This window comes from Nylanderia fulva, unplaced genomic scaffold (genome assembly GCF_048542155.1).
Source record: "Nylanderia fulva isolate GAGA-0341 unplaced genomic scaffold, ASM4854215v1 Scaffold17, whole genome shotgun sequence".
Taxonomy (NCBI): Eukaryota; Metazoa; Arthropoda; class Insecta; order Hymenoptera; family Formicidae; genus Nylanderia; species Nylanderia fulva.
Genome location: NW_028189945.1, coordinates 1,917,784 through 1,929,859, shown reverse-complemented (window position 1 = coordinate 1,929,859; position 12,076 = coordinate 1,917,784). Strand labels below are relative to the sequence as shown.

Here is a 12,076-nt window from a genome sequence, read left to right as displayed (position 1 = left end):
AATTGATACATAGTAATATATTGCGTAGAACTTTTTGCGCGAATCTTTCGTGATTTTATTTTATTTTATTTTTTTTTGCTTATATCTTTCTCGTCTAGAATGTATCGAAGTATTCGATATAAAGGAAATAGTGCTATGAGAAGACCGAAAGCCCGCCTTACGAACTGATTCTGTTAGATTCTCGAGGATCGATCTCAGGAGAATGAGACTTATTATCTGTGTACGCTATATGAAAGACATTTCCTGAGAGAGTTAAAGATATCCCACACAAATAGCTTTTCGATTATTTTTCTCTTATTGCTAGTTTAGTATTTGCAGAGACAGTTTTGTTATATTTTTGTGAAATTTTTGATATTAATATAAGTCAATATTTTATTATTTTTAGCTAAAGTTAATGCATGAGAGTTAAATATATACTTATATACATGTATATTATAATGCTCATATAATGATGCCATATTTAACATTATTTATATTTTTACGAAAATAATTTAAAAATAATTTAGAAATAGAAAGATATAAAGAAAATTTCAGAAACTATTATTTTATATGGTCTAACTATATTTAAAGATTTTATTCAAATAACTTTATTTTTAGATATTTTATATTATAAATATAAATAAATAAAAATTTGATTAGACATTCTTCCTGATTTTGATATTTTATATTTTGTTTGAATTCTAAACACATACTATTTTTCGTAAGTATAAACCTCACTTTAAGTTAACGTATCTCAATATGTAATGTTTGTCATAAGAATGTAATTTTATAAGTAAGGAAATATATATATCTAAGTATTACATATACATTTATATTAGGTATATGCACACATAATACATTATATTATATATCATATCCAATTATATAATAAGATATTATATGCAATATATAAGAGCAATAAATAAAATCTCGTCACATTCGTACTTTTTCAATCAATGCTTGTCATTTGCTTTGATCGTTGGCCTATTTAATTTTCAAAAAATCTTATTAAATTTTAATACACGTACTCGTTTATATACGCTTTTGTTTTCCACGTTACAATAATTATATTATTCATAATTGCATATATACTTTATAATATTTACGGTTTTATAATCATATTAACAGTTTGGACGATCTCGGGAAAAAATGCGTTTAATTTCCAGAGAAAACTATTTGCTATAAATTACGGAACGATATTATCGCGATTTTTTTCTCTCTCTTTCTTCCTCTATCTGTATATTCATACAGCCATTGGTTAACCTCGTTTCCGGAGAACCGTTCATATAATGCGATCCAATCAACTTAATCCGCAGTATCAAAGCATTCGAAATCCAAGCCGTCCTGATTCGAATGTTAATGAATGCGAGGAACACGTCCCAGAGGGTGGGAGAAGGAAATTCGCGCGATTGTATCCAAACAATTCGTTAGCAACTAACGAGACCCTCGTTACTGACTACGTGATGGCAAGAATGATCCAAGTAAAAAGCACGAGAGGGAGAGAGACAGTAATTTCTCTGTCTCTCTCCTCCAGAGAAAGCTCAATGGTCATAGCTTAAAATTGAACGACAAATTTCGCGTTCCAGCAACAGGTTGCGTCCGACACTAATTTGCGATTAAGCTGCGAGATCGTCGCTCCGCGTCCGCTCAATTAAGACTCTTAAATTGACTTTAAAGGAGTTTCTTCCGAATGCGCGAGATCGGACGCGACCAGCTGACAAATCGCCCGTAAATCAACGCGCGGTTTGGAGAATACGAGATTGCAATATATTACTGTTCTTTTTTTTCTCAAATCAATATATACAAAAAATATGTACACAATTAATGTATTATATAATTAAATGTAGGTATATTAATAAAATTTGTGTAAAAATTTGTATTCGAAAAATACTTTTTTTTTTGACAGACACAAGGGCTATTTAAATCCTTAAAATATGGATATAATTCGACAGTATTTTTATCGACGAATTGAATTTTTTTACCCTCACTAAACACGTAAGATGCGCGTCCTAAAAACAAAAAAAATAAATAAAATTGAAGGAAACTGTTTGTGTTTCGCCGTTCCTTTTTTTTTATGACAGACACAAGGGCTATTTAAATCCTTAAAATATGGATATAATTCGACAGTATTTTCATCGACGAATTGAATTTTTTTACCCTCACTGAACACGTAAGATGTGCGTTCTAAGAACAAAAAAAAATAAAATTGAAGGAAACTGTTTGTGTTTCGCCGTTCCTATTTTTTATGACAGACATAAGGGCTATTTAAATCCTTAAAAAATGGATATAATTTGACAGTATTTTCATCGACGAATTGAATTTTTTTACCCTCACTGAACACATAAGGTGCGCGTTCTAAAAACAAAAAAAATAAACTAAAATTGAAGGAAACTGTTTGTGTTTCGCCGTTCCTTTTCCTCCGCGAGCGGAAAAGCCGGCTGATTATCATACTTCGCGAGCGGGCAATGGCAGCTGTATTAAAAGTTGTTCGAATAGTTGGGGGTGGGCGAACCGTTTTCCCGAGTACACAATTTAAACTTAGGCGGAGAAATGCGCATCCTTACCGCGGCCGCAATCCCGCATTCTCGCCATCGCATCGGATCGTCGAGGAAAGGGTTGATGGAAAGGGCGCGCTGGTCTCCAGATGCGCAAGAATGCCAATCTTGGCGATAGAATGCGAGAAGTCTTCGGAGAGAAAAATGCGGGGAAGTATAGGGAAACGAAGGCGAGTGAGAGAAAAAGGAGGGAAAACTTGTCGAAAATGCGCCGAATGCGCGTGCAATACTCCGGAGGCTGAATCACAATGAGCGGATGCTATTTCGTTATCTCTCGGTTAGCTCGCGCTGCAATGGAGATTAGACGAGAGAAACTTGTTTCCAGCACTGCTGCACCGGAGCGAAATAAGGGCTTTACATTTTTTTTAATTTGTAGAAAAAATATGGGGAAAATATATTTTTCAAGTCTTAAACTCTCGACGCGCTACATACTATGTATACGTAGTATATCATCTTGAATAATTTTTTTGTGAAAGATTTAGTTTTTGAAAATTTTGCAAAGCCAACAGCTTCACTCGAAACGATTTGTTTTCTTTTTTTTTATTTCGATCTACATTTTAAGCGGAGGTATATCACACGATATTGTGTCCAGCGATATACTCGACATCGAGCGCAAAAAATAAAAATAAAAATAAAAAAATGCCGGAGAAAAATCCTATGTAGTCCACTTTCCATGATTTACTTTGGTATCTCGCACCATATACGTATATATATATATGTGTGTGTACAGACAAATATGTTTCTTTTGGTACTCTCGAATATATATGTATGTACGCGCGCCCTCGCAGGCGCAGTATCCGAGATAATTTGAATTTGCCGAGTGGAATATAATTTAATAAAACTTTACCGCGGAATTCGCATTAGCCACGCATTACCTTAGCTCTCTCCGCCTCGGCTGTTTACTTTACCCGAGGTTATTTTCGTGAACGGGCAAATTTCTTTCGTAAGATTTACGAGAATCACGATGTTACGTCTGACAGCATTTCAAGAACTTCAAAATAATTTTCTCTTCCGTAGTTTTATCGACTATGTCTGAAAATGCGTCTCGAAAATTGAAAGATAAACGTGCAAAATATTGTTAATCTCATAACATTGTAAAATATATGAGAAATATCCGCTATTTTATACATTCGAGCGTCATTCATTTTTTTTTCCATATTCCTTTATATCGATAATCGACAGCAATTAACTGATAAAAAATATATTTGATATTATTATTTGTGAAGTTGCCATTAACAAATTTATGATGCTATTCAAATGTATGGAGCTTTCATCCCTCCATACATGCGCGCCAATATATGAAATTCAGCTCTCTATTAATTCTAGTACAATGAAATTGGATATACATCGATGACGTATTACAAAGGGGCGATTTAATATAATAACCATATAGAGTTTCAAAATTGTTTAAAATCATCCCAGACAATTTTATATCGACTATGCGTCGCTCAGGACATTTGAGTAACAGTTTTACGAGGCCCGTAATAAATAAACTTACGGTGCAAAAAATTTACGGTATTAAGACACTAAATGCGTGAATTAGCCAAGGCACAAATAAATGTTGTGCGAAGTAATCGCTTTCGAGTGATCAATTATCGTTATTGCGAATATCGTATCCCTGTATATGCGCGTCCAATGAATAATAATTATGCGACGTAATAATTATTATATCGCGTCATAAGCTCATTATCGATGAAAATCATTATCTGATACCTATATCGTATATTCCGTTCTTTCATCAGTAATCGCTGTTCGATTACTGATAATATAAGCGCAAACTAGAAATTCATTTTCTTTCTTCTTCTTTTGTTAATTCGCAATCGCAAACGAGAGTAATATTTTCAATGTTCTAATGTAATATTAAGAATTACATGTTAATACATATATGTATTTATCCATATTTATATTAACTATATATTTTAATTTTGAATATTCTGAATTATTATAACTGAATATACATATATAAATCTAAAGTATTATATACATATATGTATATATAAAAAATCTTTAATTTATTTGCTGCAGCTAAAAATAGTGGTGCTAATACACATCGATTCGATTTCATCTCGACACGTGATATTTCCATTTTTACATATGTACGTAAAATGTATAAAAAAAAATGTGTCAGAATTAAAATAGCTACTCTTCTCTCTCTTTCTCTTGTGAACCGAGCACTCTATTTTTATCAAAGTGACGTCTGTGCGACGAAATTCTGAGATTTTATGGCTATTACGTGACCTCAATCGCCGAGAAATCAATACGCCGATTATACGCCGGAATAAACGTAACATTCTCTCGCCATTTTCGCGATGATCCCGTTGTATGCTGCCGTTATTACTGGGCGTCGTCGGTTTTGTTGGCGATTTCGCTAAAAGCCCTTTATACAGCGCATATGGAGATCGCAAGATCAGATCCCGGAAAACGTGATCATCCACCGACTACAGCCTCATGCATATTCCAAACTACACTCGTCCATCAGCCGAGAGAGCTCACTTTTGACAGTTGTATTCCAACTGTCACGTAACTTGCATCACACGATTGCGTTCTGTGTATGCAGTCTCTCTCTCACAAGATGGCTGTTTAAGAAAACGGAATGTCGAGAAATCTTAGTCGTCGTTTGCGAATATCGAATTTCGATGCTTTTATTACAGCTGTACACGGAGAAATTTATTTATGAAACGCGATTAATAGCCTTCTTTCTCGACATATTACATCGAGCAGAGAAATATGTGTGCAATCAATTTTAAAATAAAATAAAATTCAAAATAAAAAATTAAAATAAAAATTCATAAAATCCAAAATTTAAATTTAACTTTTGTTTTAAACTTTTGAATTAAAATTTGAATGTAAATCTGTACATGGCTTTGTTTATGGAAATTAATATACAAACAACAATATTTAAAAAATTTTATATCGCGAAATAATATTGGAAACAAGAACAAAAATTCGTCGACGATAAAAAAATCCCTTTCCTCCAGTTCCATAAAGCCATTTTCGCGGCTCTCTTCTACAGTTTCGGCGTCGATCATAAATTTTTTGACCGAATGACATTCTTTAGGACGCTGCGTCGTCCTTTTTTTCGATACTTTGAAAAATATCGTCTGCGAACGGCAAATTTACGGAAAACGCCGACGTCGTCGAAGAGGCCAAAAAATGGCCTCGCTCTCGTTTTATGAGGTAAGACGAGAATTTCGCCGCGGAATGCGCACCTCTTTTCCTGTGAGTGACATTTTGAATTAAGAGAGATCGCGCGAAAATGTATATTCGCGCAATTATTCGCCAGATAGGATATATATATTAGAAGATGACGGTAAATGTGCACTTTTTTACATAAAATAATATCATCGCTTTAAACGCAATATATATATATATATATATATATATATATATATCCCAGCAAACACAAAGTAACAATTACATAACATCAATGTTACAGTTTCCCACTCAATAATATAACTGTTACGTACAAGTTATATTGTTGAGTGGGAAATTGTAACATTGATGTTATGTAATTGTTACTTTGTGTTTGCTGGGTATATAGTAATAAATCCCCCTCTTTATATTACACCGTATTGATCGTCATTACAGCCATTAAAATTCAAGCTATGCAGCGAAAACGTATAATAGAGTAATATATCATAAGCGGCGCAAACGTTTTCGTAAAAATATGAGAAACGCATGCTATGCCATATTCTGTAGCATAATGTAACGTAACACTATTACCGCGTTCTGTCACACGAGCCAAACCTGCACCATCGAATTTGTAATACGATAGAGAGCAATTAATCGTTTGATTATGTAACAGATCGCTTAAATCGTTTGTATTAGCGATGTATATTAGGGATGTTCTTTTTGTATCTGTATAAACCGATAATGAATTATACTTTCATAGCGAATTCGATTAAAACATACTCGATATGATTCCCTTTAAATCAGCAACGCGATGCCCGGTTCCTTGCACGTGATACATATACGAGAATCGAAACTTTTATGAAACTAATACGCGATTGCCACAAATTTCTAAAGTTGCGCGCAATTTTATCCCTCACGTTCCGAGCATATATTTAATGCTGCAATGTTTATTCTGAAACATTATTTAAGTCGGTAAAAACTCAAGAATGTCGTCAAGTCATTTCTTCGCTGTTTAGTCCACATATTCTAACGTTTTTGAAAATATAAATTACATGCTTTTCTATGTATACAAAAGATTTATCGAAAAATAATATAGAAAATGTATAAGATTTATCATTTATCATTTGCGAAAAATTTATTATACGTGGGTCGTTCATAAAGTTTCCTTTTCTTTAAAGATACGAACTTTATGAACGACCCTCGTAGCGGGAAAAATTTAAATAAAAAAAATGCAATAAATATATGTACATGACATGAAATAAAAATAATGAAAAATATCGAGAAAATATCGTACACAATGTAAAAAATTATATATGTATTAAATTATAAAGATTTATAATTTTTATATTTATATAAAATTTACAAAATTTATAATACAATATATATATATATATATATATATATATATAATTGAAATAAAAATAATAAGTACAATAATTAATAATTCTACATATATTGAATTAGTGGCGCTTGCTTAAAGTTTGCTCGAGGACTAACACATTCCTGTATGACGAGAAAGGTGGGCTTTACGCCATTCACGTTCTCAGCTTTCGTTCGGGCATAATTTGCGAGAGACGTCAGATAACTGTGACGTACGGCAACTCGCGGAATCGCCCAAACTTTTGCATAGTTAACCGTAAATACGTGCAACTTCGCCAAGTGTCTCCGAAAGATCGCCCGGTCGGTCGTCTCTTATCCCTGTCACGTTCCGCGCGTAGATTTCACGCTCTCGCGACGTCACGTTTCGCGCGCGCCGAAAAATCGCCGGGAACGTTAACCGCGTTTCCCTCGACCGTATAAGTTTGCAAAATCCGCCTGACCCGGATTTCCCGCGCATAAAGCAAAGTTTATCCCATTCGTCCGTACATAGATATAAGTGACGGCTGAAAGAGCGCCGGAAAATTCACCGCGTAATCGCGCGCGGAAAAGCGCGCAACGCATGTCGGCTGTCGCACGACGACGGGAAAATAGATTGCATGCATTGCGAATGTCAAAAATGTTGCGCTTGAGAATTTTTAATCTCGTTCTCTACAGTTACGTCGTGCTCTTAAGATTAGAATCCATTTCAAATTTTGACTTTATGGTATATAAAATATAATATAGTATCAAGATTTCTACAGATTTTGTTGCACATTTGCAAGTTTTTATGATATTTTATTAATAAATAAAATATTGCTTTGTAATAAGTGACGAACAAATATCTCTACAATAAACGACAGTAATAAAGAATTTAAATTGCTAACATTGTATAAATAATATAATGTGTAAATATCTAGATATACAGCTTTCTCAATGATGTTACAGATTAAGGAGCACAACTACTACAAGTTCACGATTGCTCAAACAGTTTCGAAATCAAAAATTCTTTCTCTGCTCTTTTAGATCTTTTAAAAATTTCTTCTTAAGAATGTTTTGTAACATAATTTGAATAAATATACAAAGAAGATAAAATATATCTCGAATATTAAAATGTCTTCTAAATTAATTGCGCAAAGTATGTAAAAGTAAAATCAACCTTATTATTCTGTATGATTACATTCGTTTTAGGTATAATAATATATAATTTATCTTAGAATTTAAAAGAGATAGTAACATGTTCCTTTTCAGTGATATCCGCTTTAATTATATAATTCTGTTCATTAAATGATATGATTATATGCTCTGACATATAGTTACGCTTTTCACATATATTTCGTAAATCAAATTTTTTTATCAAATTTGGTTTATGAAATAATATATACAATATAAAAGGAGAATATGAATGAAGTGCACGTAATTAGTGAAATTTAAATATATATAAATAAAAGCAAAAGAAATAGAAAAGCTCTATACAAATGTAGTTATAAATGTAGCTATAATTTATTCCGGAATCTAAAAATTATTCTTCTGCTTCTCTAAAAATTCCTACAATTTTATTTTTAAAACAGTCTTGTACAACAATAGAATATATAATAAAATAAATATATTGATATATTATCTCTCGAACCCTAAATTGTCTCCTAAATTAATTGCGCGAAGTATGTAAAAGTAAAGTCGACTTTATCGTCGAGAGGGATGCAGGTGGTGTGGCTGGACTGATGTGTCTTACGGCATTTTAGTGCAACAGATGTACGGATCGAACGGAGCAAGCGCCGGTCTACCAATGGGCATGACCACGCTGAAGGGCACAACCGGCACCCTGGGGCCCCTGGGGAATTACGGCTCGGGGATTGCGCCCGGAGTAATGGGGGCCACGACCCTGCCACGGCCGGGAAACTGGCTGCGCCCTGCGGGCCTCAGGCTCGGGCACAGCGCGGCCCGGGTCCGCCTCTACTGCCAGGCAAAGTGAGGAGCCATGGTTCCGACAGGTGAGAGAGACATCATATTTTTCAACACATTTTTTTTCTTGATACAAAATTCAGTATTGCTATTGTAATTTTTTAAAAATTTGTGTTTGGATTAATATTTTTTATCCAGAATTATTTCGAAAACTAAAATCTCTCCTCTGCCGTACAACAAAATTTCGAAGAAATTTTGAAGAAAAGGATGATGAGATAAATACAAAAGATATGAAAAAAAAATTAAAAAAGAAACAAGAGATCTTTCATTAAATAAGAAATTCTATAAACCTGTACTTTAATAATGCAAAATTATTTATTTCGTAATTATTTTATATTTATCAAGATTTTACATTAAGTGAAAATCAAGTCATTTAAACAGATGAAATAAGAGAAATTTTATAATGTATAAATTAAATTATTATATATAATTATATATATATATATATATATATATATATATATATATATGTATATATGTGTATTATATATGTATATATATGTATTATAATATTATTAAATGATATATTCATATTTATTTAATGCAATTGTAATACCTCATTACTTTCGAGAGTGTGAAAACGTTTCTTGAGTTTACATCAATGTGTTAAAAATATCTATCATTTCAAATTTTTTATAGCTCATCACGAGTTTTTTAATGTGCATTAAAATATTCAACATTCTGTTTTACTAACACAAGAACAAACTATATTCTTCTGTTTAAAATAAATATAACGTTTGAATCAATTTGATGTATTTTATTTACTAAATTTGCAAATAAAATTAAAAACATTTTGTTAATATACGTATATATGAATAAATAGAACTAAAAACTATCTACATATTCTCAATTTTAGTGAATATTAAAACATTTATATTAAAATTTTATTCAAAGAAATAAATTTACCGATAAAAATACATCTATTTCCTCACATAAAAAAAGTTGTGGAAAAAATACGTAAATTTAATATGTTCTTAAAGTTTTTCTTGATTTTCTAGAAACTGATTTTCCGGCATATAGAGATCTTTATGAATATTTGAATATTTCGCAGTTATTTACAACAATAAAATACATCATCATGTATATTAATTTTAAATTCAAATTTCCAATCTAAAATTGTTTTACTAAAAAAAAACATTACTCATTTAATAGTTGCAGCTAACAATGAGTAATATAAAGAAACATATGACACATTAAGTTTCATATATAAAATTTCAATATTCCATCTTGCGTATTGTGTTAAAAATATCAAAAGCTATAATGTACCAAAAAACTATACAAATTTGCCTCGTCGTAACTCGTATCGGATGATTCTATTACTCTAAGAATGTCTTCTACGTGTACTTCTACTTTGTTATCTAAATTTAGGGAGCTTGATTCTATATTTTCTTCACCGTTTATAATGTTATCTACGGTTACTGTGCTTTCCAGTTGTTGACACTCTCTTCCATCGATTTTTTGGCCAGAGTTTGAACATTTTGTGAAATTATCTGAAAGTACATAATCGTTATTTACATAAATCCTTAATCTTATAAAAATTGTATTTACTCTACCTATAATTTCTTCATTATTTTTATCATTATCCTGTTGTTCTTGATGTTCTTTTTCTTCATCTTCTTTATGAGAATTGAGATCTTCTATTACATCATCTGAAGGGGTAACTTTTTCTTTGTATTTTCCAACACTTCTCCTGTTTTTCGATTGTTCTTCTACTTGTGCTGATATTTCCTTAAGTGTCGTATCTTCTTCAGTTACATTTATAATTACCTTTGGTGTCTGATTAATTGAAGACGTTACCATTGTATTTTCTTTTGTACAACAATTTGACAAAAAGTCGTTAAATAATTTTATGAAATATTCACACTGATTGTTATACCATTCCTCGTTAATCGTTGAAACATAAATGTTCATATCGTAAGATGTGCAAAAGTCGTGAAATTTATTTTTACATTTTTTTCTTATTAATCTAATCGTGAGTTTCTTTATTCTTGATATTTGTTTATTGTATCCTGAAAGAAACTGTACCTCGAAATTGTCATTTTGCGTAATATTTTTTGCATCAATATCAGGAAACATCCTGGATCCAAGAACGATTAAAAGCACTTTGTCACTTACATTTGTTTCCTGTTGACGTTTTTTCACAAGTTTCACAAAATGATTATTGCACCAATCTGTGAGAATTTTTTTAATTTCACCTCTTGTACATAAATTAGGAATATTTTTTATATTCTTAGCGGTTTTTTGCATTCTACCGTCATAAAAATAAAATGGTGGAAATTTATGATCACCTGTAATATTTGTACAAAATATAACATTTAGGAAGTCTGTTAATATTTGCTTGTCAATTTTCTTCTCGCTTTTCGGTATAAAACATTTCGACCACTGGAATCTTGTTTTAAACATAATATAAACATTATCTCTTTTAACGTTCTTCTTCTCCAATCGGTGCGTGAGCTCTTGAATAACATTTTCAGCAGGTTGTCCGATTGCTTGATTTACTGGACTTTGAGTACGTTCAATATTACTAATAGTATTTCGATAAACATATGCTGCAGCCATTTCATTTTTTGTATGATCACTATCTTGTTTATGACACGTTTCAAATTTTTGTTTAACCAAAAAAGTATGTTTCTTATCATTTCTGTGAGCCTCTTCAACTGACATTATAATTTATATTTAAAGATTATTTTCACACAAAACTGCGTTTTACTGACTTTAAAATTTTACTGACTTTGAACAGAGAGAGAAGAGACTTTGCAAATTTGTGCCACACAATATGAAGTTGTCGAAGCAATGAGAATAATTGTAGAGAGTTGTCGCGGTTATATCTGCTCTTAAGAAATTTTCGAACAATCACAAAGAAAAACAATATCGAACAGTCATATTTCAACTTACAATAATATTTTCTTATTTACGAATAGCAATATATATTGGTTAATATATTATATCGGTTAATATATACTAATTTCATTGTTTATGTTTATACAATTTAAAATATAACAATAATGTCAAAAGAAAATTATGAAAAAATTGTACGAGGGAACTGCATAATCTGTAAAGAACCTCATTAATCTTTTATTAAATATATACAT

General features: G+C 31.6%; 1 protein-coding gene across 1 annotated transcript; it reads right to left on the bottom strand.

The window, feature by feature from the left end:
* Positions 1-10,093: 10,093 nt before the first annotated feature.
* On the bottom strand, positions 10,094-11,851 carry LOC114938353 (uncharacterized). Its single transcript, XM_029312268.2, has 2 exons — positions 10,538-11,851; positions 10,094-10,474 (listed from the first exon to the last, which is right to left on the bottom strand). Exons 1-2 carry the CDS (start codon positions 11,646-11,648, stop codon positions 10,233-10,235), a joined length of 1,353 nt encoding a protein of 450 aa, XP_029168101.1. The 5' UTR covers positions 11,649-11,851; the 3' UTR covers positions 10,094-10,232.
* Positions 11,852-12,076: the final 225 nt, after the last annotated feature.